Source organism: Papio anubis, chromosome 12 (assembly GCF_008728515.1).
Source record: "Papio anubis isolate 15944 chromosome 12, Panubis1.0, whole genome shotgun sequence".
Classification (NCBI taxonomy): Eukaryota; Metazoa; Chordata; class Mammalia; order Primates; family Cercopithecidae; genus Papio; species Papio anubis.
In genome coordinates, this window is record NC_044987.1 from 87,006,268 (window position 1) to 87,034,031 (window position 27,764).

Consider the following 27,764-nt stretch of genomic DNA (forward strand, 5'->3'; position numbering starts at 1 on the left):
AACACATTTAATCCCTACCAATACCCTGTTGAGAGGTTGAGATACAGAGAATTTAAATTACTTGCCCAAGGTCACAGACCTAGTAAGTGTTAGGCCTGGAGTCAAACTCAATCCTCCTCTGGCTCAGGAATATTGTTCCAGACCTTTGCTCTTACCTGGAAGTTTCTAATTAGAAAATTTCTTTCAAGTCATCTTCAGCAGTTCTCCCATCTCAAAGTGTCTAAATTTCTGATTATTTACAAGACTGCAAATCCCTTCTAGCCATGCTCTAATGCAAGTACTTGGATAGTGAAATAAACAATAAGTCTCTCTAAATCACAGAATATTCAGTTTATTTGATTTTAGTTCAGCAATTCTTAAATTTTCCTATACATCCAAACCACCTGTAGAAGTTTATAAACCTGACATAGGCCCAGGGACCCAATACCAAACTTACAAATCTTGGAGACTAAGATCTTATATGTATATATATTTTAAAGATTCAAGGGTAATTCTGATGGTTAGTGTGTTTGAGAATCACTGCTGTATGCTGTGTTCTATTTTATTAGTATTTCTATGATTATTATTATTATTATACTTTTAAGTTCTGGGATACATGTGCAGAATGTGCAGGTTTGTTACATAGGTATACACGTGCCGTGGTGGTTTGCTGCACTCATCAACTTGTCATCTACATTAGGTATTTCTCCTAATGCTATCCCTCCCTCCCCTACCCTCCTACCCCCTGACAGGCCCCACTCAGTGTGTAATGTTCCCCTCCCTGTGTCCATGTCTTCTCATTGTTCAACTCCCACTTAAGAGTGAGAACATGTGGTGTTTGGTTTTCTGTTCCTGAGTTAGTTTGCCAAGAATGATGGTTTCCAGCTTCATCCATGTCCCTGCAAAGGACATGAACTCATCCTTTTTTATGGCTGCATAGTATTCCATGGTGTATATGTGCCACATTTTCTTTATCCAGTCTATCATTGATGGGCATTTGGGTTGGTTCCAAGTCTTTGCTATTGTGAATAGTGCCACAATAAACATACATGTGCATGCGTCTTTGTAGTAGCATGATTTATAATCCTTTGGGTATATACCCAGTAATGGGATTGCTGGGTCAAATGATATTTCTAGTTCTAGATCCTTGAGGAATCGCCACAGTGTCTTCCACAATGGTTGAACTAATTTACACTTCCACCAACAGTGTAAAAGTGTTCCTATTTCTCTACATCCTCTCCAGCAGCTGTTGTTTCCTGACTTTTTAATGATCGCCATTCTAACTGGCATTAGATCGTATCTCATTGTGGTTTTGATTAGCATTTCTCTAATGGCCAGTGATGATGAGCTGTTTTTCGTATGTTTATTGGCAGCATAAATGTCTTCTTTTGAGAAGCATCTGTTCATATCCTTTGTCCACTTTTTGATGGGGTTTTTTTTTTCTTGTAAATTTGTTTAAGTTCCTTGTAGATTCTGGATATTAGCCCTTTGTCAGTTGGGTAGATTGCAAAAATTTCACCCATTCTGTAGGTTGCCTGTTCACTCTGATGTTAGTTTCTTTTTCTGTGCAGAAGCTCTTTAGTTTAATTAGATCCCATTTATCAATTTTGGCTTTTGTTGCCATTGCTTTTGGTGTTTTAGTCATGAAGTCTTTGCCATGCCTATGTCCTGAATGGTATTGCCTAGGTTTTCTTCTAGGGTTTTTATGGTTTTAGGTTTTACGTTTAAGTCTTTAATCCATCTTGAATTAATTTTTGTATAAAGTGTAAGGAAGGGGATCAGTTTCAGTTTTCTGCATATGGCTAGCCAGTTTTCCCAACATCATTTATTAAATAGGTAATCCTTTCCACATTGCTTGTTTTTGTCATGTTTGTGAAAGATCAGATGGTTGTAGATGTGTGGCATTATTTCTGAGGCCTCTGTTCTGTGCCATTAGTCTATGTATCTGTTTTTGTACCAGTACTGTGCTGTTTTGGTTATTTTAGACTTGTAGTATAGCTTGAAGTCAGGTATCGTGATGCCTCCAGCTTTGTTCTTTTTGCTTAGGATTGTCTTGGCCATATGGGCTCTTTTATGGTTCCATATGAAATTAAAAGTAGTTTTTTTCTAAATCTATGAAGAAAGTCATTGGTAGTTTGATGGGGATAGCACTGGATCTGTAAATTACTTTGGGCAGTATGGCCATTTTCACAATACTGATTCTTCCTATCCATAAGAATGGAATGTTCTTCCATTTGTTTGTGTCCTCTCTTATTTCCTTGAGCAGTGGTTTGTAGTTCTCCTTGAAGAGGTCCTTCACATCCCTTGTAAGTTGTATTCCTAGGCATTTTATTCTCTTTGTAGCAATTGTGAATGGGAGTTCACTCATGACTTGGCTCTCTGTTTGTCATTATTGGTGTATCGGAATGCTTGTGATTTTTGCACATTGGTTTTGTATCCTGAGACTTTGCTGAAGTTGCTTATTAGCTTAAGGAGATTTTGGTCTGAGATGATGGGGTTTTCTAAATATACAATCATGTCATCTGAAAACAGATACAATTTGACTTCCTCTCTCCCTATTTGAATACACTTTGTTTCTTTCTTTTGCCTGATTGCCCTGACCAGAACCTCCAATACTATGTTGAATGGGAGTGGTAAGAGAGGGCATCCTTGTCTTGTGCCTGTTTTCAAAGGAATGCTTCCAGTTTTTGCCCATTCAGTATGATATTGGCTGTGGGTCTGTCATAAATAGCTCTTATTATTTTGAGATACGTTCCATCAATACCTAGTTTATTGAGAGTTTTTCGCATGAAGGGTGTTGAATTTTATTAAAGGCCTTTTCTGCATCTATTGAAATAATCATGTGGTTTTTGTCATTGCCTCTCTTTATGAAATAGATTATGTTTATTGATTTGCATATGTTGAACCAGCCTTGCATCCCAAGGATGAAGCTGACTTATCATGGTGGATAAGCTTTTTGATGTGCTGCTGGATTTGGTTTAGCAGTATTTTACTGAGGATTTTTGCATCAATGTTCATCAGGGATATTGGCCTGAAATTTTCTTTTTTTGTTGTGTCTCTGACAGGTTTTGGTATCAGGATGATGCTGGCCTCATAAAATGAGTTAGGGAGGATTCCCTCTTTTTCTATTGATAGGAATAGTTTCAGAAGGAATGGTACTAGCTCCTCTTTGTAACTCTGGTAGAATTTGGCTGTGAATCCATCTGGTCCTAGGCTTTTTTTGGTTGGTAGGCTGTTAATTACTGCCTCAATTTCAGAGCCTGTTATTGGTCTGCTCAGAGATTCAACTTCTTCCTGGTTTGGTCTTGGGAGTGTGTATGTGTCCAGGAATTTCTCCATTTCTTCTAGACTTTCTAGTTTATTTGCAAAGAGGTGTTTATAGTATTCTCTGATGGCAGATTATATTTTTGTGGGATCAGTGGTGATATCCTCTTTATCATTTTTTATTGCATCTATTTGATTCTTCTTTCTTTTCTTATTAGTCTGGCTAGCGGTCTATTTTGTTAATCTTTTCAAAAAACCAGCTCCTGGATTCATTGATTTTTTTGAAGGTTTTTTTTGTGTCTCATCTCCTTCAGTTCTGCTCTGATCTTAGTTATTTCTTGTCTTCTGCTAGCTTTTGAAGTATTTGCTCTTGCTTCTCTAGTTCTTTTAATTGTGATGTTAGGGTGACGATTTTAGCTCTTTCCTGCTTTCTCTTGTGGGCATTTAGTGCTATAAATTTCCTCTAAACACTGCTTTAGCTGTGTCCCAGAGATTCTGGTATGTTGTATCTTTATTCTAATTGGTTTCAAAGAACATATTTATTTCTGCCTTAATTTCGTTATTTATCCAGTAGTCATTCAGGGGCAGGTTGTTCAGTTTCCACTGTAGTTGTATGGTTTTGAGTTAGTTTCTTAATCCTGTGTTCTAATTTGATTGCACTTTGGTCTGAGAGAGTGTTGTTATTTCCATTCTTTTGCATTTGATGAGGAGTGTTTTACTTCCAATTATGTGGTCAATTTTAGAATAAGTGTGAAGTGGTGCTGAGAAGAATGTATATTCTGTTGATATGGCGTGGAGAGTTCTGTAGATGTCTATTAGGTCCACTTGGTCCAGAGCTAGTCCTGAATATCCTCGTTAATTTTCTGTCTTGTTGATCTAATATTGACGTTGGGGTGTTAAAGTCTCCTACTATTATTGTGTGGGAGTCTAGGTCTCTTTGTGAGTCTCTAAGAACTTGCTTTATGAATCTGGGTGCTCCTATATTGGGTGCATATATATTTAGGAGAGTTAGCTCTTCTTGTTGCATTGTGTAATGCCCTTCTTTGTGTTTTTTGATCTTTGTGGGTTTAAAGTCTGTTTTATCAGAGACTAGGATTGCAACCCCTGCCTTTTTTTTTTTTTTTTTTTTGCTTTCCATTTGCTTGGTAAATATTCCTCCATCCCTTTGTTTTCAGCCTATGTGTGTCTTTGCATGTGACATGGGTCTCCTGAATACAGCACACTGATGGGTCTTGACTCTATCCAATTTGCCAGTCTGTGTCTTTTAATTGTGGCATTTAGCCCATTTATATTTAAGGTTAATATTGTTATGTGTGAATTTGATCCTGTCATTATGATGCTAGCTGGTTATTTTGCCTCTTAGTTGATGCAGTTTCTTCATAGTGTCCATGGTCTTTACAATTTGGTATGTTTCTGCAGTGGCTGGTACTGGTTTTCCTTTCCATATTTAGTGCTTCCTTCAGGAGCTCTTGTAAGGCAGGCCTGGTGGTGACAAAATCAGCATTTTCTAGTCTGCAAAGGATTTTATTTCTCCTTCACTTCTGAAGCTTAGTTTGGCTGGATATGAAATTCTGGATTAAAAATTCTTTTCTTTAAGAATGTTGAATATTGGCCCCCACTCTCTTCTGGCTTGTAGGCTTGTAGGGTTTCTGCTGAGAGATCCACTCTTAGTCTGATGGGCTTCCCTTTGTGGGTAATCCGACCTTTCTCTCTCACTGCCCTTAACATTTTTTCCTGCATTTCAACCTTGGTGAATATGACAATTACGGGTCTTGGGGTTGTTGTTCTCAAGGGGTATCTTTGTGGTGTTTGAATGTTGGCTTGTCTTGCTAGGTTGGGGAAGTTCTCCTGGATAATATCCTGAGGAGTGTTTTCCAACTTGGTTCCATTCTCCCCATCACTTTCAGGTACACCAATCAAATGTAGCTTTGGTCTTTTCACATAGTCCTACATTTCTTGGAGCCTTGTTCATTCCTTTTCATTCTTTTTTCTCTAATCTTTTCTTCATGCTTTATTTCATTAAGTTGATCTTCAATCTCTGATATCCTTTTGTCTGCTTGATTGATTCGGTTATTGAAGCTTGTGTATGCTTCACCAAGTTCTCGTACTGTGTTTTTCAGCTCTATCATTTATGTTCTTCTCTGAACTAGTTATTCTAGTTAACAATTCCTCCAACCTTTTTTCAAGGTTCTTAGCTTCTTTGCATTGAGTTAGATCATGCTCCTTTAGCCCAGAGGAGCTTGTTATAACCCACCTTCTGAAGCCTACTTCTGTCAATTCATCAAACTCATTCTCCATCCAGTTTTGTTCCCTTGCTGGCAAGGAGTTCTGCTCCCTTGGAGGAGAAGAGGCATTCTGGGTTTTGGAATTTTCAGCCTTTTTGTGCTGGATTTTCCTCATCCTTGTGGATTTATCTACTTTTGATCTTTGATGTTGGTGACCTTTGTATGGGGTTTTTGTGTGGACATCTTTTTGTTGATGTTGATGCTATTCCTGTTTGTTAGTTTTCCTTCTAACAGGCCCCTCTGCTGCTACTCTGCTGGAATTTGCTGGAGGTCCACTCCAGACCCTGTTTGCCTGGGTATCACCAGAAGAGGCTGCAGAACAGCAAATACTGCTGCCTGTTCCTTCCTCTGGAAGCTCTGTCCCAGAGGGGCACCCACCAGATGCCAGCCGGAGCTCTCCTGTATGAAGTGTCTGTCGACCCCTGCTGGGAGGTGTCTCCCAGTCAGGAATCTCGGGGGTCAGGGACCTGCTTGAGGAGGTAGTCTGTCCCTTTGCAGAGCTTGAGTGCTGTGCTGGGAGATCCACTGCTCTCTTCAGAGCAAACAGGCAAGAACGTTTAAGTCTGATGAAGCTGCACCCACAGCTCTGTCCCAGGGAGCTGGGAGTTTTATCTATAAGCCCCTGACCGGGGCTGCTGACTTTGTTTCCCAGATGCCCTGCCCAGAGAGGGAGAATCTAGAGAGGTAATCTGGCTACAGGGGCTCTGCTGAGCTGTGGTGGGCTCCACCCAGTTCAAACTTCCCAGCGGCTTTGTTTACATTGTGAGAGGAAAACCGCCAACTCAAGCCTCAGTAATGGTGGATGCCTCTCCCCCGACCAAGCTGGAGCATCGCAGGTTGACTTCAGACAGCTGTGCTGGCGGTGAGAATTTCGAACCAGCGGATTTTACCTTGCTGTGCTCCATGGGGGTGCGATCTGCTGAACTAGATCACTTGGCTCCCTGGCTTCAGCCCCTTTCCAGGGGAGTGAATGGTTCTGTCTCACTGGAATTTCAGTGCCACTGGGGTGTGAGAAAAAACTCCTGCAGCTAACTGGGTGTCTGCCCAAACAGCCGCCCAGTTTTTTACTTGAAACCCAGGGCTCTGGTGGTGTAGGCACCTGAGGGAATCTCCTGGTCTGCGGGTTGTGAAGACTGAGGGAAATGCATAGTATCTGGGCTGGATAGCACAGTCCCTCATGGCACAGTCCTTCAGGGTTTCCCTTGGCTAGGGGAGGGAGTCGACCCCTTGCACTTCCTGGGTGAGGCGACACCCTACTCTGCTTTGGCTCGCCCTCTGTGGGCTGCACCCACTGTCTAACCAGTCCCGATGAGATGAGCCAGGTACCTCAGTTGGAAATGCAGAAATCACCCACCTTATGCCTTGATCTCTCTGGGAGCTGCAGACAGGATCTGTTCCTATTTGCCATCTTGCCAGCCACCTAGTATTTCTAATCATTCACTTAGCAAGATTCTCAGGTTTAAGTAAAAGTATAACTGAGTTACTAAGGAACAATACATCAAAAGTCATATATTCATTTTTCCCTCTTTCTAAGAGTTTTTTGTTTTTTTAAAAAATTACATTAAAAAATTTAAAAACTCCTTGGAATAAACATTTTTAATCTTCCCATTACCACTTTATTCCTTGGCACACAGAAGGGTACTAGTCTCTGCTGGAGAGAAAAGTGGATACTGGGCCAGGGTGACAATATCAGCCTGTCCCTGCTCTAGGTCTCGCATTAATGCATCAAGGGCAAGATACGGTTTCTTACTTGAATACTGTAGGTTGTGGTTATAGACCGCTGGAGTGGTGGTAAGGGGACTAGGTTAGGTGCAGTCATTGGGCTATCATCCTAGCTCTGGTTCTGTAGCTATGCATTTTGGATTGCTATTTAGCTTCTCTAAGCTCCAGTTTCCTCCTCTGTTATATAGAAATAATGTCTGCCCAATCTTTTTTATAGGGTTATTTGTAGGATCCAATGGAATGAGATATGTGAATGCATTTTTTGAACGTTATGGAATACCACACATTTGGACAAGATTATTATTGAGGTGTGCAATCTGTCTACGTGACAAGTGAAATCACGTACGAATTGCAGTAACAACAAACCAACTGAATTTTGGTCTCAGTACCAATGCCTACTGGGGCACTGCACTAGAGCAAGTTTTCCTAACACCTCATGGAACAGTGACAGTGAGGGTTCTCCTAGGTTTTTATGTGAGACTGCCTGAAGATCAATTACAGGCTCTAGAATAATAGATGCTACTAAGTTTATTTTATTTTATTATTTTTTTTTATTTTGCTTTAAGTTCTGGGATACGTGTGCAGAATGTGCAGAATCTGTTACATACGTAAATATGTGCCATGGTGGTTTGCTGCACCTGTCAATCCATCACCTAGGTATTAAGGCTCACATGCATTGGCTATTTGTCTGTTTGTCCTGATGCACTCTCTCCCTTTCCCTGCCCCCTGTCCCAGGCCCCAGTGTGTGTGGTTCCCCTCCCTGAGTCCATGTGTTATCTCTGTTTGGCTCCCAATTATGAGTGAGAACATGCAGTGTTAGGTTTTCTGTTCCTGGCTACCATGTTTAAGAAAGTCATTGTCAGAGATGTGAAAATCAGAAAAATAATCTGGTATTTTAGGAAAAGCACTTAAAATAAATTGTATTAATGATACCACATTTTAATGATTAATAAAATACTTAAGGCCATCCTGTATTAATACTCAACCACTTATACATGATTATTTCTAAATATTATACAATGCAAAAAAAATTCACATTTTTAAAGAAGTATCTACTTTATCAGGTTACTATTTGTGAATACTCTCAAGAAGCAGGTGAATACAACTCTCAATGCAAGTGAATATGCACAGAAATGGGCAGCAGGATGGTCATTTGCCTGTCTGTCCTGCTCGGGAGTAAAAGAGAAGGCTAGGGACATGGCTGTAGGTTTGGTATTAGAAGGAAAATGGGACCTATTCTGACTTCCTGATCCTGTGATTTTTTTTTTTTTTTTGAGATTCACACACACACACACACACAAACTATGCACAAGTTTGCTTCCATGTTGTATAGCAAGAGTTTAAATATTTCTGAGTTAATAATGCCAAATTGTGCTCTGATTATATCAGCATATTTACATGATCCTTGAACACCACATACAGATTCCTATACTACACATTTGAGCAAAATCACCTCCTGACTTCACAACGAAAGGAGACCTATTGGATTAAGAAGTGGTTTCTAGTAAACCCCAAAGAGATACCTTACTAAATTACTAAATTTAAAGGCAAAATAGTATTCACTAAACTGATTTTTCTGTCTTCTTTTCCTTATTTGGCAGAATCATTAACCAAGTTCTAGTAAATGGAAGTGTTCTCACAATTTAAGTGTTTTTAGGGGGAAACACACAATTTATAAATACTGTCAAGTGAAGAACAGATTCCTGAATACTGAAAGACCAATGCATATCTTTGTATGTAAAAAAAAAAAAAATTCATCATAAAATCAAAGACTCAAACACCATCTTTGATTCAGAAGTTGTCCCTCTACTGTGGCTTCTGCTGTAGAGTCACTGTTAAAAAGAGTTCTTCATGAAAGATTCTCAGACAGCAAAATGCTTTAAGACAATGTCTAACAAGCATTTTTATTGTCTCAATTTGAACACAAACTGACACCTGAAAATCAGAGAGGATAAAGAAGTTCAATCTTTAAAAAAGAGAGGTAAGTTATTCCAAAATGCTACCAGTCAATAATTAAAAATTCAGTTTGGGGGCAAGAAGTTCTGAAATAACTCAGAGAATTTGCTCAAGATTTTACTTTTGGACCAGTCTTCTTTGGGAGAGAGTATGTGAATAGGTAATGAAAGCCTTATATGAGAGAGTCAATGGAGAGCCGTATCAAGGAGCACCTGAAGATATATGGATCAATACAGGGAAAAGAAATCCAAGTAGCCCAGTGGCTGGCACTCACTGGGCACTCAATTAATGCATGGTGAATTAAAAAATGAATTAATGAAAGAACCATTTGCTACATATAACATTGTTACTTTAAGAAAAAAGACTTTGAAACAGAAGAAAACATACACGTAAGAACACACACAAACTATAAAATATATGATATCCTAAAGGAGACGTAAATATTAAACTGTTTGCTTTGCTGACTGACGCTATTAATACCTAAAAGCAGTATGAGAGATCACAAAGAATAAGTACTCATTCATACTTGGAGTGGGCTGCTCATCTTATGGTCTAACTTGCATTTTATGACATGTCCATGTTGCTTAATATCCAAGTGTTCCACAGAAGAGCAAAATAAGTTATAAATAAATTATTAAAGAAAAAAGTAACTCTATCCATGCTAAGGCCTGAGGGAGTTGGGGGAGGAGTCAATTTCTTTTCGTTTATATTTAAAAAGAGAAACTCATTGGAAAACTGTAATATCCAAAGATTTTGTGGTTTCCAAAAAGTGAAGGTGAATGGTGAGAAGTTTTCTTAGTTTAGCTACTGAACTCTAAAAAAATATAATCTCAAAAGTTAATTTCTTAAGCAATTTGGGCACCTGAATTTGGTAAGAACTCTTTTTTTTCCAGACATTCTATTCTGTCTAACCCAAAGGAAAAATAACCAATTTTGAGAATCTGTATATAAATAAGGAAAAGGAAAATACAGCACTTTGCAAAGAAATGGGAGGGATTTCTGATACTCAATTCATGATGCTAAACACATCAAGTAGATGATTCAAAGGCAGAAATATATAACTGTTCTCATTAGGATTGTTTATGAACTATAAATAAGGAGTAGACTTATGGCCAATGCATTAGAAAAAAACAAGTACAAAGGCACTTTAGAAAATACCTAACTCCAACCTCCCATTTTAGTGTCATTTCTAAAACGGTTTCAGCCTTCCTACCTTTCTTCCTTCCTTCCCTCCAACGGGGTCTCACTCTGTCACCTGGGTGGAAGAGCAGTGGCACAATCACAGCTCACTGCAGCCCCAACCACCTGGGCTCAGACGATCCTACTGCCTCAGCCTCCCAAGTAGCTGGGACCACAAGTGCCTGTCACCAAGCTTGGATAACTTTTTTGTCTTTTGTAGAGATGGGGTCTTGCTATGTTGCCCAGACTGGTAATGATCTCCTAGGCTCAAGTGATCCTCCCACCTCAGCCTCCCAAAGTGCTGGGATTACAGGCATGAGCCACCACACCACATCTCTTTTTTCTTTTTTATATATTCCTCTAATAGAGTGCTCTGTAGGCAGTGGGCATTCAATATTTGCTTAAATTAATGGAAAGTTCTTCTAACTACCACGTAGAGTATCTAAATTTACATCATTGGTTCTAGAACTGCTCTCTGAAGCAACACAAATTATACCTATGACAGTTTGTCAAATCTTTGAAGCTCTTCCTCAAAATAAGGATGTCAAAAATACATCACACATGCCGACGCTCTAATCTCCCAGCCACAGTATGCATTAGCAATCTGAATGTTATTTCTTACTAATCCTTCACAGTTTCAGAATTCTTCTCAACCCAACATTCAAAAACCACTTGCCATTCCAGCCAAAGTTTTCTTGTCCCTAAGTCATCCATTCCAAGTCCCCTCAACCATTGCTCACATGCAATGCTTTCAAATTCTCTAGCATCCTGGTCACAGTGATTTGGATGTACACTAATTTATCGATGAGGTACCTAAAGCAACTTATTTCATTTCCTTGAACTGATGATAACATTCTAGATACAGTCTATTTAAAAAGTGAAGAATTATTAGCTTCTGCATTTCAGTATTATATTTCTAGTGGTGCAGCCCAAAATTTCAGTAGCTATGATAACAGCCTCTTGTCACACCACTGGCTTATACTGTACTTGCAGTTAATTTAAAACATTCAGGTTTCCTTTTTACAATCTGCTGGTAAGTCATCCCCTAAAACTGTGCCCCCAACTCTCTATTCTCTTCTAAATTGATTTTTTTGGACTTAATCATCGTATTTTACATTTAAGTAAATGTAAATGATCCAAATTCTATCATTCAACAGAATGTCTGCAATATCTGCTGGCTTTATGTTTCATATGATAAGCATATCGTCTGTGCCTTCAGACACATTATCAGCCAACATGTCGGTGCTGGATGTATTTTCCCAATGTTGCATAAGAGAGAATACCTTCGAGAGTTTGGCCTAGGAATGTGGCCTGGGACTCTGCCAAGCATCTCTCTCCAGCAAAATGACTGCAAATTTCTCGACCTTCAGATTCTACATGATGTAAAAGAAGTTTGTCTGTGTTTAAAAACACATTCAAGAAATAAGTGAACATGTGAAAAGACAGAAAAACTTGTTTTAATTTGGGCATAGTTTCAGTTTTCAAAGGCACATGAAGTCAGAAAGAAAGAATCAGAAAATGGAACTACTGATGATAGCAACTCCAAAACCAAGACTGATTAGACTAAATCCCATGTGGTAAAAATTTTATTTAGTAAGTTTCCTTCTCTCTCTCTCTCCCTCTAGATATATGTGCATACACACATGCACCTTTATTGTAGTAATTTTTTTTCTGAAAAAGAAAGTTTTCTACACCTGATTGCTTCCACGAATGACACAAAGTACAAACAATATGACTTTCTTTGGTTATCATGCAATTTTTTCTCTGCTTACAAGAAATTGGCACAAATCTAAGATATACTATATTCTACTCCCTGAAGCACAGTAGCTGGCATCTCCACTGGCATTTAAAAATTTGAAGACATTTAAAAGAAAATCCACAAGTTTATAGTTGCTGTCTAAATCAACTTTAACATTTCATATATTCACAATTTCATGAGTAAATCAAATTACACATAAGAAATTGTAGAACTAAGCCAACTAAATGACTTTTATAATAGGTACTGGGGAAAAATATTATTAAACCTTTTCCTCCAATTTTGCCTTTCTTCCAGCAAGACAAATAAGCCATTTTCTATGAAGTTTTTGTCTACATCACTAGTGATAATCTGAAGCAGCCATTAATCAATCTATTAGTGCATTCAGCAACATTTATCAAAGTGCCTCCCCTGCTACCAGAACTGTTTTGGATGCTGTTGTGGGCGCATGCAAAAATGAACTAGATACAGATTTTGTCATCTATATTTCCTAAGTCAATTTGTAATTATTGGTTCCTAGTTCCATAACTTTTTTTTTATTTTTTATTTTTATTTTATTTTATTTTTTGGTGCTGGCTCAGATGTATATCTTCATCTATTCTAAGGTTAAGGCAACCCTTATAATTCTCTTCCTTTTTCTTGTTTTTTTTTTGTTGTTGTTGTTGTTTGTTTGTTTGTTTGGTGTTCAAAATCCTGCTTATATATGACTTTATTTTATTCTCACATCTTCTGAAATCATTAAAGTTAAAGGTAGATCATAAATCAAAAACATTCTTAAAGGTCTCTCTACTCAAATTATTTGGTGTTATTGTATCTCAGAAAGTGTAATGAATTGCCTGTAGCAAACAAATAACATCAGAACCTCTATACTCAATGCTTCAGTATATATCCCTGAAAATAATAAATGTTAAAAAGGAGGCTAGCCGTTGATTCCTGGCATGCTATTCTACATTTGGCTACATTACAACATTAAAAGGCTTCAGTGCATATATCAAATTGTGGATCTGCTTGTTTTAAAATTTCATCTGTAATTCCACATGCACCCCCCACCCCCATACACACTCACCAGATCTGAATATGGTAACAAGGAAATCCTAGTAACTGTAGCGTTGGAAAAATGGTTCATATGGAAATAAGCCATTTGGCTGGTAAAGCTGGTGATTTTGTTCTCTAGGTGGCACTATTACTTCAATTTTTGGTGAGTTGCTTAAATTACTTGGAACTGCCCGTTTATTTTCTTTGAATTCCCATTTTATAAATTTTAATTTTATACAAGCTAGTTGTAATTAAACCACAGGTTGCCTTCTAGGTTTTATTTCAATAAGCCAATCTGAAGTTCAGTGATTTTTTTTTATCATATAATTTTATGTTTCCTTACTATATTGTCTTAGATTTAAGAAATCCTCCCTTGCCTGACCTCCTGTCTCCAAAAATGCAGAGGCATGTCAAACACACAGAGGGTCGTCATAAAGTTTCCGTCAGACCAAAGGAACCAAGATGAAAGCATGTTTAAGAGCTACTAGGTTCTGGGAGATTTCAAAGTCAGGACATTACTATCATGACAACCAATGAAAAGTTCTTTCAAGTGAACCTTTGGGGAAAACTATATAACATTCGTTACTCTCCAGGCTCTCTGGAAATAAACTTTTACTTTATTATGGCTGTCACTAAAGCTTGTAAATTTACTTTGCTTCCCTCCAATCGTTCTCCTGTCCCACACCCAGCCCCCTAACTCACCTAATGCAACCCATCCTCAAACATCAATCTATAGACATCGGGGCAATGAGCCACTTCTTAGCATCTAGTATTTTTGGTAAGATTTGTCTCATCAAGAGGATAAGTGCCCCAGAGCTTGTACTTGAACTTAAATACTTAATTTAAATGAAAGCTTCCACACTTACTGACCAGATACTCAAATTTTTCTACAGAAAAGAGAATACCTTCCTGTTCCACTTAAAGAACACACACATTTACCACTCCCCCACCTCCCCTGCGAAAGGTTTTCAATGTCAGTACATTCGTGAGCTCCATTTTGCATCTGCCATCAGTAATGATTCCATATAGTCAATAATTGGGTCCATGACCTTTCTAAGTCTTTATAGTGTAAATATTCTGGAAATCCAGTGATGCATTTCAGTATAAAATTATTTAAGATTAAATAATTCTATGCCTTAAGTAGAAGTTTAAGAGGACTTTTAGAACACACATGACTAAGCCTACAAATACCAAAGCCACTCTATGTTTCCTAGGTTTAAATCACACATGCAAATAACATACGGATTTCATTTGCCAGCATCATTTATTGCTTAACATTACCCCATACTAAACAGAGTAAATGGATGCAGAGTGTAACCAGTGTTTGCTCATTCACTTTTGAAGCTCATCTGTGCATGTTATTCATCCTAATAAAGAAAATTTATCACAACACAACCTGATGCGATTCTCGTTCAAATGATTTCTTCTTCCATTGAACAGCAGCCAGCACTTAAAACCTAGAATTCCACAGAATTCTCTCCTCGATTCCTCTTTTAAAATGCAATTCACAGCTTGAGATCATAGAGCTTGCCAGTGGCTGAATGGCTGCACTAGATGGCTAAGAGTCCTTCAATTAAGCAGCAATTTTGCAATTAGTGGAAACTGAGTGCTCTATAACAATTGTTTGAAAACAAGTTGAGACAAGTTAGCAATTACCCTATAAAAGGGACATGTTCACTTTTGTTGGATAGGCGAGCCCCCTCACACAAATTGAACTCTTCCACGCAGGGAGATACAAGTTGAAAATCAATGTTTTAATCACTAAAATCAAATCCATATTATGGGCACCTGAAATGGGAGTGCCTTTCTTCTCAAAAGCTATTCAGAGTTTAGCTATCATCCACTCTGTATGCTGTCTATTTTTATTCAGGAAGTCTGAAATTGTTCTTCTCTACTCTGGGATTAATTTCCTACATCTCAAAATGTTAATAAACTACTTGAACATGACCTTTCCATTCTGTACCTCTTCAATTTTCTTAAGATTAAGTCTACGACTGAGACCCAAAGCTGCTGGCTGTGTTATATTTCACAGTTCACAGTTCTCTCTTTCTCTCCCTCTACACACACACACACACACACACAGAGAGAGAGAGAGAGAGAGAGAGAGAGAGAGAGGAGAGCGCCCCAGGTTTTAGAAGATGAATGTAAAAAGAATGTAAACAAGTTCTCTGCTATACGATCAGGTGGGCGTGCCCAGCTCACTGTGTATGCTGAACTACAAACCAGTGCTATTCATATGAGAAAGAAATGATATCAATCGTCTACATTTTGACTATTGAAAAGCTGGGACTCTTAAAGATACCGGGAAAAAGGGAATAGCTTACATTCTCACGGTGCCCCCTTTAAACAGGAAATCCAAGGACTTTGAGCCAGGATCTTAGAAATTTGCTTTTTTTTTTTTTTAACAAGAGTTTCCCCTCCTGGTGAGTCAAAATGAACAAGAAATATCCCAGGACCTCCCTTCCCTCCTTGGCCATTAATGAGATTAAGGCAATTAACTCGCATAGTATAAATGAATCATTTGAGGTGATGACTGCCTTTTAGGCAAATGACGACTTTCTTGGTTCCCTTGATTTACAAGTAAAAGTTACACACATTGAAAAGACACGCTGAAGCAGATTTCCTAAATGCTTCATTTTCTGGATACACCAATGTTGACCTGCTATACATCTTAAATGGCTTTAAAATATCACCTTAAAATACACGAAACTTCCAGCTACTAACTCAGTTCTGAATGGGCTATGAAAGGCTCCAAAGGTATGTGAAAAATTACTGTTATTTTCCTTTAAAAAATGTGATGTCTAAGTGTGTCTGCAATGTTCTAATGCTTCAAAACATGTACGTAAGCCTTGTTTATCTGGAAATCATTTCTTTCTGCTTATATCATTTATAAATAGAAAATGTTCTGTAATAACTTAAAATAGTTCCACATACATAATGCTTTTCGTGTCATAATACTTACTACTGGTCTATATTTACCAACATTTATCACATTTTACAAAATGAAGTAGAAGAAAAAAAAGACAACGACTTTATGGCGCTGGAATTCCAGTAATGGTGACCAACATGTTTTAAATTCCAGTAAAGGTTATGGTTACATTTCAACAAGTGTCTCTTTGCTTTCTCTTACCTCTCCTGCTCACCCAGAGGTAAATTTACCAAAAAATAAAAATAAAAAAATAAAAAGTCTCAAGCAAGGCATTTGCAAAAATCAGAAAATACGAACAGGTGTTTAGTGATGGTTTTTAAAAGGTGCTGTTCCCAGGGTCAAAACTTTGTGGTGTAATTTCAACATGCTATGTTACCTATTATGTGTAATGTCTTGAATCGCTACATGTCATAACATCAGAAATCTCCAACCTAAAAATTATGTTGCATGAGGTAAGCATTGAAGGCACACACGTTCAGACAAATTAAATCTGTAATTATGGCTCAATAAATTAAAATGTAAAGACATATCAAATTGTAAGACCGAAATGGCTTTTGACCTTACAACAAACTCATATAAAAATAGATTTTTCGATAATAATAAAGGGGAGAGAGAGATTTTTCAAGATATTGAGCCAGTAGGGAGGGGTCTCATTTAATAGCATATCGCCTTTTATATGCAGTTAGAAAATCAACGTTCCCAATTACATACTACTTTGCTTTAAAAGATAACTGTACTAGGAGGATTAATAAACACTCAGAAATATGCTTTTCTTCGCTTCTGGCCAAGAACATTCCTGCGTGCTTGTTGGAAAATGTTCTTTGGTTGCTACTGACATTGAGGAGTAAGTGCAAGATACCTAGAGGGCCCTAAAATAAGATCCAAGAAGCCCTAACACACCACCAATCGAGGCTTATCAGAGCTCCCCCAGCGCAAGGAAAACTTGCATAGAAGCCAAACAAGAACAAGGAGTCAAAATCCACCGACGACGAGTCGCAAGCCCCACCGAGCTCGAGTCAGCAGCACCATTCAACAAGTCCCTCCTACCAGCTCTCTAAGGGATCCCGCAAAACCTTCCCTTACCACTTCCCCACCCCCAGCCTCCCGCCCCCAGTAGCTGCTCTTGGCAGCATGGCCGGCAGAGGGCACCCTCTACCTTCCCTAGCTTCCTTCTCCGGGTCCCCTCCTCCTCCTTGCCTCCCCTCCACCTCGGTCCCTCATCCCCGCTCCACCCCCAACACAAAAACACTGCATCCTCCAGTTCACCCTCGCAGCCCCAAGGCTTCTTCCTTAGGGCTGCCCCTAGTCTGTAATCTCCCCTTCTTCTTGCCCGTCGGGCACAGAGCCCCCAATCCTCAGCTATTTCTTTCCAGGCGCAACTCACTCTCACCCATTCCTCTTCCCGGCTCTGCATCCCCAGAGACTAACCCGAGTAAGGAATCCCCCACGTATATCCCACCTAGTCCCCGAAAGTCAAAACTCTAACTTCCTTGGAGGGCGCTTCAGAAGAGGGGCGCAGGCTGGGTAGAGATGTGGGTTCGGCCCGCCCGGGAGTCTCGCAGACCCTTTCAGTTCCCAGCGGTAGTAATTCCGCCTCCCAAGTTTTCTAAGCTACATTGGCTTCGGACTTGTAAATCCACTTCAGTCTCAACTCCTGGGGAGCAGGTAGCCGTGTGCAGTCCCGGGGACGACGCGGACTCAAGGCGCAAGCTTCCCTCCCACTCCCCCCGCAGGTCGGCGCGGGGACCACCCAACCCCTGGAAGGATTTCTAGCCTAGCCTCAGCACCCTTCCCTCAGTCAGGGCCCCCGACAGCTCTGGCCCCCTAAGTCTCTCTCGACTCCTCCTGGGGTGGGGGAGGACTGCGAGGGATCCCCGGGTCGCCGTCTTGGCTCCCATCACGCAGCTCTGGGTCTCCTCCAGGCCTTCTGTCCTCTACTTCGTGCCTTCCCCGGGTCCCTTTTTCCCTGGTAGTGCCGGCTGACCTTCTGGGTTGTGGGATGGGGGAGAAAACTCCCCAGGAGCAACTCCAAATCCTCCCTTCTACCGGCGGGGAGGAAAGAAGGAGACTGGCCTCGTCCCACAACTTTGGGGGGTCCCCCAGTCAACTTTCTCCTGCGGACCGGCAGCTCCCGTACCAAGCCCCATGCCCGGCGCTTGCCTACCTCGGGGTCCACACAAAGCTCACGGGTCCCCGGCGGCGGAGTCACATCGTGGTTCCGATTCTGGCTCCAGCGCCCAGCCCGGGTCCCTGTCGCGGTGCTGCTCCCCGCCGGCTCCACAGCAGCGGTGGCAGCTGCATTCAAGTGTCTCATTAAAGCCCCCCGAGCAGGAGATGGGAGGCGCACCGGGCCGGTTCCTCCGTCCGGCTTGGGAGCCCGAGGCGCTACGGGGTGCGCGGGACAGCGAGCCGGCGGGTGCGCCCGGGCGCGGCGGCGGCAGCGGCTGGGACCCGGAGCTCCAGGCTGCGCCTTGCGCCCGGGTCAAACATTATTTAGCTCTTCGGTTGAGCTTCGATTGGTCAAACGGCGCCACCCCCCCGCCCCCCTCCCCCCGCTCGCCCGCGCTACCGATACCCGTTCGGGGCGGCTGCTTAAAGGGAACGCCGCGCCTTTTTCTCGCCCGGGGGACCGAGGGGCGCCCGGGACTCCCCGCTCCCCCAGGGCCTGTCCTCACGTCCTCCCCCAGGTCCCCGCGACATCATCCTGCGAGTCCTGCGCCCTCCCGGGGCGCCTTGGGCAGGACGCCCGCAGCTTCGAGGGGTGTTCCAGCCCCAGCCCCAGCCCCAGCCCCGGGGAACCCCGCGTCCCGCGCCCTCTGCAGAAACCCCGGCTGTGCGCGCTGGGGCGTGAGGGAGCGAGTGAGAATCGCACGCCCTGAGGTCTTGCTCCCCTAGCTTTCAACTCTCCCCTTCCTCCCCATCCCAGCACCTAAGTTCTCTGGGAATGGGCGTGCTTTTCCCGGGCCACAGACACACCTTCCCGCACCTTCCCGCACTACGGAGCTTGCGAACGCGAGCACACAATGAAATCGCACAGAGCATGGGGGCTATTGGTTTACTCCGCTGCCTTAAACACGCCGGCTTAAACAGAGTTCGCGCACTGACCTCTCTAGAGTTTGCCTAATAGGAATTCAATCAAGATAATAACAGCATTTTTTATTGATGAACGCCCCCAGATAACGTTACACCAAGTTACTTGTTCCAGCCAGGAAGCCCAGGCAATGACAGACCTCGCTAAAGCCACACGCTTTCTAGCAGACCAAACAGAAAAACGGAAAGAGAAAGAAAGAAAACAAACCCACCTTTTCAGACACTACTTGTCAAAGTAACCATCAAGGCAGCTGCTCTGGGAAAGACTTCGGCCCCAAAACTCCCAGACTCTATTATTTTTTCACGTTCCCTTTGCTTAAAGGGGGGAGGGGGCGCGAGTCTTTAGTGCCCGGTATGTACTCCTTCTGTTCTGCAGCAAAGAAGTTAAATTATTGATAGTGGAAATTGCATGGCGGAGGTAATACTCGCACCCCATCAGCTAGAAGCTCCATTTGATCTCGGCAGAGGCAGGAAGATTTCATGCTAGCTCGCCGGGGGGAGCGGCAGCGAGAGCAGCCCTCTCCGCGGTGAATGGGAAAGTGGGTGGGAGTCCACGAGAGGGCTCCACGGTGCCTTGACGTGCGCTGTCATATGATACCTCCGCTGCCTCGAAATAGACACTCTAGTGCACGAATTACCAGAATCAAAATTCAGCGCATTTAAAATGATACATCTTTTATTAGAAGAGTTCCGTTCCAGGGCATTGCATGCTTTTGCAGATGTTTTCACTTCCAGCCCCAGCAAACACACATATAAGCTAACCCTTTTAATAACGAACCAGGGCAGCAAAGATAAATAAAAAATCTTCTGCTTTAACCAGAGTGGGGGTAGGGGATTCGAGGGTGGGGGCAGAACTGGCTCAGTTAATCCTCCCCCGCCCTCCACCCCCACCACTGCCCGCAGCAAAAGAGCAAGTAGTCTTTCGGGTTCTCATTTGCCTGTAGCCAAGACCCATGGAAAGAACTTATATGGCTAGGGTCCAGAGGACATTTTCAATTATCCGTTTGATGAACTCTGTCAACCGTCTACCTGTGTTACTGCTTTAAGGCTAAATTTTCTTCTCATTAGTTCAACCAATTTGTGCAGACCTTAAAATTTAGAATAAAGAACAAGACAGCAGTACCGTACTTAACTCGGAGTCCCTGGACCTCCTCGGAGCATAAAAATCACCTGAGTGAGTGTTAAAATGAAGGTCCTTCCTCCTGAAATTGTGATTTAGTAGGGGTGGGGCAGGGTCCAGGAATTAGAATTTTAATAAATACCACAAGCAATTCGAATGCAGACAATCCGAAGTCACACTTTGAGAAGCACTCTCTTGGGGGTACAACACTGGGTATCAGAGGAATCTCCCACCAAGCCCACACCCAAATTCCACAGGCAGCTTTCTGTGTATGTGCACTTTCCTGTAATCTCAAAGGGATTTGACCTAATAATTGCTAAGACTCATTGCTGTAAGAATTTCCCTAAAGACTCCAACATTAATTTTGCTAAAGGGAAAGATTTATAAACAGTTTCCTTTCCTGGACCCTCTTGTGGTTACCAAGAATGTGCTGTTGAACTGAATAATAATATTATTACATACTCAGTTCAGTTTACCTAAGGGTTTACAGTTAACAAAATGAATTCACTAACATTAGCTATTTTAGAACTTCTAAAGACTAGTGACAGAAATTATTTACCCGTTTTATAAAAGAAGAATCCGATCGTCTGCCACGAAATAATTTACCCACGTTCACACAGTGAAGTACCAGGGACAAGACTTCAGTGAACTCAAGAATTCCTGCTAGAAATAACCCTGCTTCCATCTCCCCCACCCTCTAAGTGAAGCTATCTGTTCCTTGGAAGTGTTATCAGAATGTGTGATCATTCAGAGCGCCTTTGCAAATTGTTGGACTAAATAGTCAAATTATTCAAATATATGCATATTCTTCGAGTGTCACACATTTAGCTTTGCACCTCTGTCAACTTGACAGAGCACATGACCAATACAAACTACCCTACAGCACAGATGGTGGAGTTTATTGTGGAATATTTAATGTATGTGAAATACGCAGGCTAACCAGAAAGCAGTAAAGGACAGAGGGCATGAAGCTGGGTACCGTTACCCCAGAGCTCCTCTGTGTTGGTTCCCAGGTTGTAAGCTGAATGCAGACATAATTTCTTTTAGTAGCACAATACAATTTAAAAGGCTAGTGTTATAAACTAAAAAAATAAATAAATACTTGTACTACGTTATAAAGGACTGGAGGAACCCTACTCCAAACTTTAACTTTGTTAACTTCAAACTGATGCTTCACATTTGCTTGAAAATGAGTTCTACCCTCAGGTTTTTAAGCTCAATTGTAATTTATTTCCTTCTGAAAAATACCTAGCAAGTTAATGCCAGGAATCTAAGCTAGCATTCTGAACGCTGCTCACTTAGAAGTTATGGCAAATCTTTTTCCTGCTAAATTCACATTGGCACGTCAGCATTTCTGCTGAAGGAAAAAGTGCTCTCATTTCCCAGACTCTGATTGGGTGGGTCTATGGCCAATCTTCTTTTTCCTACTCTCCCCTGACATTATATAAATAAATGTGTGTATCTTCGCTTTCCAGTGTGTGGTGCAGTTTTACTGAGGAAAAGACAGAGGAGTCAGAAATGTCAGGGATATTTAGAAAGAAAAGAAGATCAAATGCCAATTCAGATAACCATGATGAATCACACCTCTTAACACTTCTAAGCATTTCCAAACTTTCTGATCTGTGATTATAGCATTAGCAAAATTGTATGCGACCAGACTTAAAACACATACTTGTTTGCCTTAAAAGTACATCTTACATTCAAAAACAATGAAGCCAAGGTAAAGAAAAGTTGTACCAGTGCCTTGCATGGAATTCTAAATATTATTTTTTATTTGCTTAATTCAGGTAGCATATAGAGATAATTCTAGAGATCTAAAATCAAACCTTGTACAAAATTATTTCCCTATTGTGGGCAAAGATGATGCTGAGAATATAGGGCATGCATTTCTTATTCTTCTTAAAGATTGGCATGTGACATGATTGATATGTTTGGAGCAAAGTTTCCAAGTTTATAATCTGAACATTTTCTCTATTACTAAAATGAGGGAAAGTTTCACAGCTTGAAAAAAAGATGCTACCTATTTCACTTTTGTGGGGCTTAAAAATTAATTGTGAATTCGTCTGAATCTTTATTTCTTTTTGGTTATGTTCTAATATGATCCTAACCCAATGTTCCAGTGGGGACAAAGGTCAGGAAGAAATGTGAATTCCCATCTATTCTTGTCAGGAAATATAAACTAATCCTCGTTACCCAAGTGGGAACAGAGGTAGTAGGCTTGACATTGACATGTTTTTTCTATTAATAATTTAATTGAAAGCTGGGGAGGTCCAATTCTATCATTATAAGCATTTTATACATTTAGTATGTTTATTTTAAGCTTCTAGTTACTCCTACCTTCAGTCTTCCTTGCAAGAAAAAAAAAAAAAAGTTGTCTAGTGTGAGTATCAAAATGAGTTGGCCTAAAAAAAAACTATTTGAAAATTTCAGAAGTAATTAGCATGGGGAAAATGCTAAGTAAACAGAAAACTCTGCTACTGAGCAGAGTGTAGAGGATGTTTTCAAATTCATACTGGATAATTTGAGAAAGGCCCCAGGCCAATGTTAAACTATGTCCTCCACAATCCTTGGGGAGATTCTTATATAAGATACAATCCTGAGAAAAACTAACTTAAGGAGCGTAATTTCCCTATTCATTTAGATGGGTATATTTCTCACTAAACTTTTATGAACCATAAGAATGGCTCTATGCCATACTCAGAATGTGTTCAAATTGGTCAACACCTGTTACAGGGTTATGTAACCAGGCATAGTCATTGAGTGGCAGACAAAGAGACCACAGCCAGGCTTTTAGAAGGGCCAAGACTAGGAAGTGGAACAAGAGGGTCAAAACTGATTCCATCTGGGAATAATATTTAGTTGGATCAAGAAAAACAACATAGGAAACCATTAAGAAACTGTTGGGCTAAACCCCCAAACATATGAGAATCATCCAACTTGTAGCCTCAAGTTGCAGATTTGTGCTGAAGCTTATTTAAAATTAATAATGAAGAATAGTTTGGTTTACTTGATTTGTAATATTTCTATAGAATTAATGGTCAAAGGGATCTTGAGATTGTGGACATAAGTTAGAGGCTGACCAGTAATAAATAAGCTGTGGTATTAGTTGGTTTCCTAGGAAAAAGCCATAGAAGAATTAACAAATTTAAACCAAAGGGTTTCCAGGACATTGAATCAGATGAAAAGATGAACATTAGCTTATTTTTGAGACTCACCTATTTAGGCTGTATGATGACTGGAGTGAGAGATTTTCTACTGCCAAATTTTATATTCTTCATGAAAAAAAATGGAAAAAGAAAAATATGCAAAAAGATAACTAAAAAAAAAAAAACAAAAACAAAAAAAACGGAACTTCCTAAAATCAGATTTTAAAAACACACACTAAGAATTCGGCCTACTTTCATGTGATTCTGATATGAATCCACATAGCACCTCTCTTTAGTGGTCTTTTTGATCAAGGATGTGGGCAGGATGTGCAACTGGCCCTCTTTCTACCTCCAGATAGCACAGGCATGGTGAGAATGAAATCCTTAATAGTACATGTGTGAAGAATGGGTTAGGCTTTAGATTGGTCTCGCATATAGAATCATTTGGAAACATCCGAAACTCCTGACTTTCTCAACTTTAGTTTCCTTTCACTTCATAGCTACAGTCTTTCAGTTGATGAAAGATTGCTGAGTATCTACTATCCATCAGAGGCTATTCTATGGGCTGATACAGGCAGATGCATGAAATACATTTTAGTCCTTTACATGCTCATATTCTAGGATGTAAGAGTTGTATTTTAATCCATGGTGCCACTTGCAAATTTCTTAAGCCTAGGAAGTTTTGTTTTCTTTTCCCTTGCCGTAGGTTTGGTGTATAGAAAGATGATGGTAAACATACCCCTTGTGGCCAGGGAGTGGTAGTGATGGATAGGAAACTTGCTCCCAAAGCTGGAGTGGCACTTAGAGACTGGGGAGGGCCAACCACAGTTAATCAGTCCCCAGTTATTTTGGTTAGCAGTGTTTTACAAAAGGTAGACAAAGGAGAAGGAGTGGATAGGGTGGGAGGGAGGAAATGAGACCATTTTTGTTTGAGACAAATAATTTTTCTAAATATGATAGATAGACCAATAAAAGATAGGTCCAGAAAGGATCTTAAGAGATTATCTCATCTTCCTCACTATTTGTAGGCCTATCATGGCAGACCAGAGAAGTAGACTACACATCCTTCTTCTGGGGAGCTATCTAGAATCCAGCAATGCTGGTGCTTGGAAGTCCTCCTGTAATGCATTTTTTGTTCCCGTTGCAATTTATATCTTATTTCATTTCATTCAACCTTAGTGAAGATGGAGAACAGCTGCTTACTAACCTCCTTGTGTTATTAAGTCACCACTCAGACTTTTCTCATAGCAAAAGATCAGATCTCACAACCTTTCTTCATAAACTCCGACTTTCAACCCATTAATCATTTCCCTTGGTCTACCCTGGACCTCCTCCAAGGTTTCTATATTTTTCTGAAAATGTGAAGCCCCAAACCAGACATGTACGTGAAATTATCCAGGGCTCAGGAAACACAGGAGTCATGAATTATCTGAACACAGCTGTTGGGAAAAACTAAAGGGAAGATTCAATCAGATTGACAAATCCTCCCCTTGCAACTTGGAGACAGAGTAGTGGTTGTTTAATAAAAAGATGAGCCTTCATAACAAAGCTATGTCTTCTGTCTTTAGCTTTTAAATGAAGCATTATTTTCAAAACAAACAACTCTTGAATAGAACATTTAGCTTTCACTGTTTTCCTCCTCAACAAAATTGTTTAAGAACCAGTGGCTTTTCCGTACTCCATTTAAAATCCCAAGTTGTAGACCTTTAACATTTAAATTGGATTTGTGCTTTCATATTCTCAGGTGCTTATTATATACTGATATAATTTCTCTCAAATATAAGGTCTATGAAATACTACACTACTTTGGAAGCTTTACCTTTCACCTAAATTGAAGCATTTCTTTTCATTTTGTCTGCACACAAAATCCAGTTAGAATAAAGTGAATAAAACTAAGTTGAATTCAGTAAAAAAGAATTATGCTAACCTACATGATACCTAGAATCAAGTCTTCATAAACTCATCAAGTATGTCTCCATTATGGCCTTACAACCCAATGTGACCAAATCATGGGATCAGCAGAGATATTGTTCCCATGACCCATGGTTGTCTGTTCAGGAGATATTCTATGGTGACTGTAAAATCAATCCAGTTGGTCCAACAAGATATGAAGCCAGATATAGAATAAAGTTTTAGCACTCTAAAAAAAAATGGGGTAGCAGAGGAGAATGTTTACTTCCTCTTCATAATATCACCTTGAGAAATCATCTGGGGACTTTGTAACCAAAAAGAGACTACTACAAGTGTTTGCTGTAAGTAGGTACTACTGAAACTTTAGTCAGCCAGTGAGAGGGACCAAGGAGTGGTAAGTCTAGTTGGATATAGGAAAGGCTAATGCTGATACAGATGAATAGGACAAATATAATGTTTCATAAAAGTTGAAGACAGAGAGATGGGGTGGAATGGGGAATGAATTGGTGAGAGTACAGCTATGAATTTAAATTCCAACCCCCATAATTGTTTTTTTGTTTGGTTGGTAGTCACTGCCGTGTATGTACTCTGGGAAATTACTTCTTTTTTGCTGCTTGGACAGTAGTCATGACCTGGGAATGGGGGGTTGTGTGTGTGGGAGGTGAGATATTATATGGCTAGATATCCAATTTTGGAAGTCAGATGTCGATGCCATAATTCAAACTAAATATATTTCTGAGACACAAACTAAGACCATAGTCAGTTTTCCTCAAGACAGTTTCCATGCTGAATTAGAAAAATGAAAACCAATACTTCCTTTATTACCAGATTTCATGTGTCTCCCAAATGCAGTAAAATGTTTAATATTGAGGATCTTTTATTTCATAGGCATGTTTTCCTGAAGGCCTTGAAAAGAATGAGCCAAACATATGACCATCCACTGGCCTTTTTAATTTAAGTAAGTTCCCAGTATAAACAACGAAGTTAGCTTTGCTTTGTTCATCCCTTTATGTTGATACTAAATACTGATTTGAACTACTATTCTCACATAATAAACATATTCTTATAGCATTATAACCAGATTGTGGATGTAGATCATGTTAGAACTACTTTGCAAGCCAGATTTCCATCACCTTCCATCTTGTCTGCACATAAAAACTAATTAGAGCAAAGTGAGTAAAAATAAGTTGAATTCTATAAAGAAGAATCATGCTAATCTACATGATGCCAATTTATCTCAAAAGTATGTACAAGTTTCACATATTCTTGACTATTTCTTAGATTAATTTTGTTTTCTAATGTTACTTTTTATCATTGTACTTTTGGAAATTCATATCGTTATTTATATGATTTTGCTCTCTGTTTCTAGAAAGCATTTATAAAACATCAGATTTACCCTTTAGTTAATCAATGTTTATAAGAGCACAATTTTAGAAGAGTATTTAGTAATGAAAGTTAATCACAAAAGCAGAATTATATGTATGGATATTATATGAGGAACAAAGAAATTGCTCCAAAGAGTATTTCGTTGTAACATAAGGAGGGTTTAAAAATAAAAATTTTAAATGAGCAAACGTTTTCTAACGTTTTAAGAGTAGGGATATTAATAAATACAAATAATTTTAGAAGTCCTCTTTTTTTTTTTTTTTTTTTTTTTTTTTGATACAGAGTTTCACTCTGTCGCCTAGGCTGGAGTGCAATGGTGTGATCTTGGTTCACTGCAACCTCCGCCTCCTGAGTTCAAGCGATTCTCCTGCCTCAGCCTCCCGAGTAGCTGGGACTACAGGCATATGCCACCATGCCCGGCTCATTTTTTAAGTTTTAGTAGAGACGGAGTTTCACCATATTGGTCAGGCTGGTCTCGAACTCCTGACCTCAGGTGATCCACCCGCCTCAGCATCCCAAAGAGCTGGGATTACAGGCATGAGCCACCATGCCTGGCTAGAATTCCTCTTTTATTTCTTGATCAGTTTGGGGAAAATATAGTAGTCGTCATCATTTTCTTGGGGTGGAGGACCAGGAGTGAAAAGAATTTTGTCACTGAAAATCAAATAAAGCTGTTGTCAAATCTCAGATAAAAGAACCAAATGAAGTAACTCTGAAACAAGTAATAATATAGGAATCAATGAAAACTTGAAGTTTCAAATTTTAGCTCGTGTCTCAATAGTCATAAAGTAACTACAGTATATTTAAGAAGTATAAAGTATAATTAGTTTTGTCCTACCATTTTGAAATTAATAATATCTTAGTAGAATGCTATTAAAGTGTTGTTATACTTATGTTTTAGTAATTAATCTGTTTTTAATTTTATTTTGAATATTAAAATAATTAAAATCTTGCACAGACTGTCCATTGTTTCCTTTTGATATGACTATTAGGAAATAGAAGAAAT

At 39.9% G+C, this 27,764-nt stretch overlaps 1 protein-coding gene across 6 annotated transcripts in view; it reads right to left on the reverse strand.

The window, feature by feature from the left end:
• The window catches only part of BDNF (brain derived neurotrophic factor), a 70,745-nt gene that overhangs the window by 30,010 nt on the left and 12,971 nt on the right, over nucleotides 1-27,764 (reverse strand). The window contains exon 1 of one of the 6 annotated variants that reach the window (XM_017948541.3): nucleotides 19,408-19,990. The exons of 3 other annotated variants lie outside the window; for them this stretch is intronic. Coding sequence is in view for 2 of the 3 variants with exons in the window: in XM_017948537.3 (XP_017804026.1) it covers nucleotides 18,270-18,419 (150 nt within the window). In the remaining variant the exon portion in view is untranslated. Of the gene's footprint in view, nucleotides 1-18,269; nucleotides 18,607-19,081; nucleotides 19,163-19,407; nucleotides 19,991-27,764 lie in introns of those variants that run through there. 2 more of the 6 variants (XM_017948537.3, XM_017948546.3) reach the window with 2 other exon arrangements.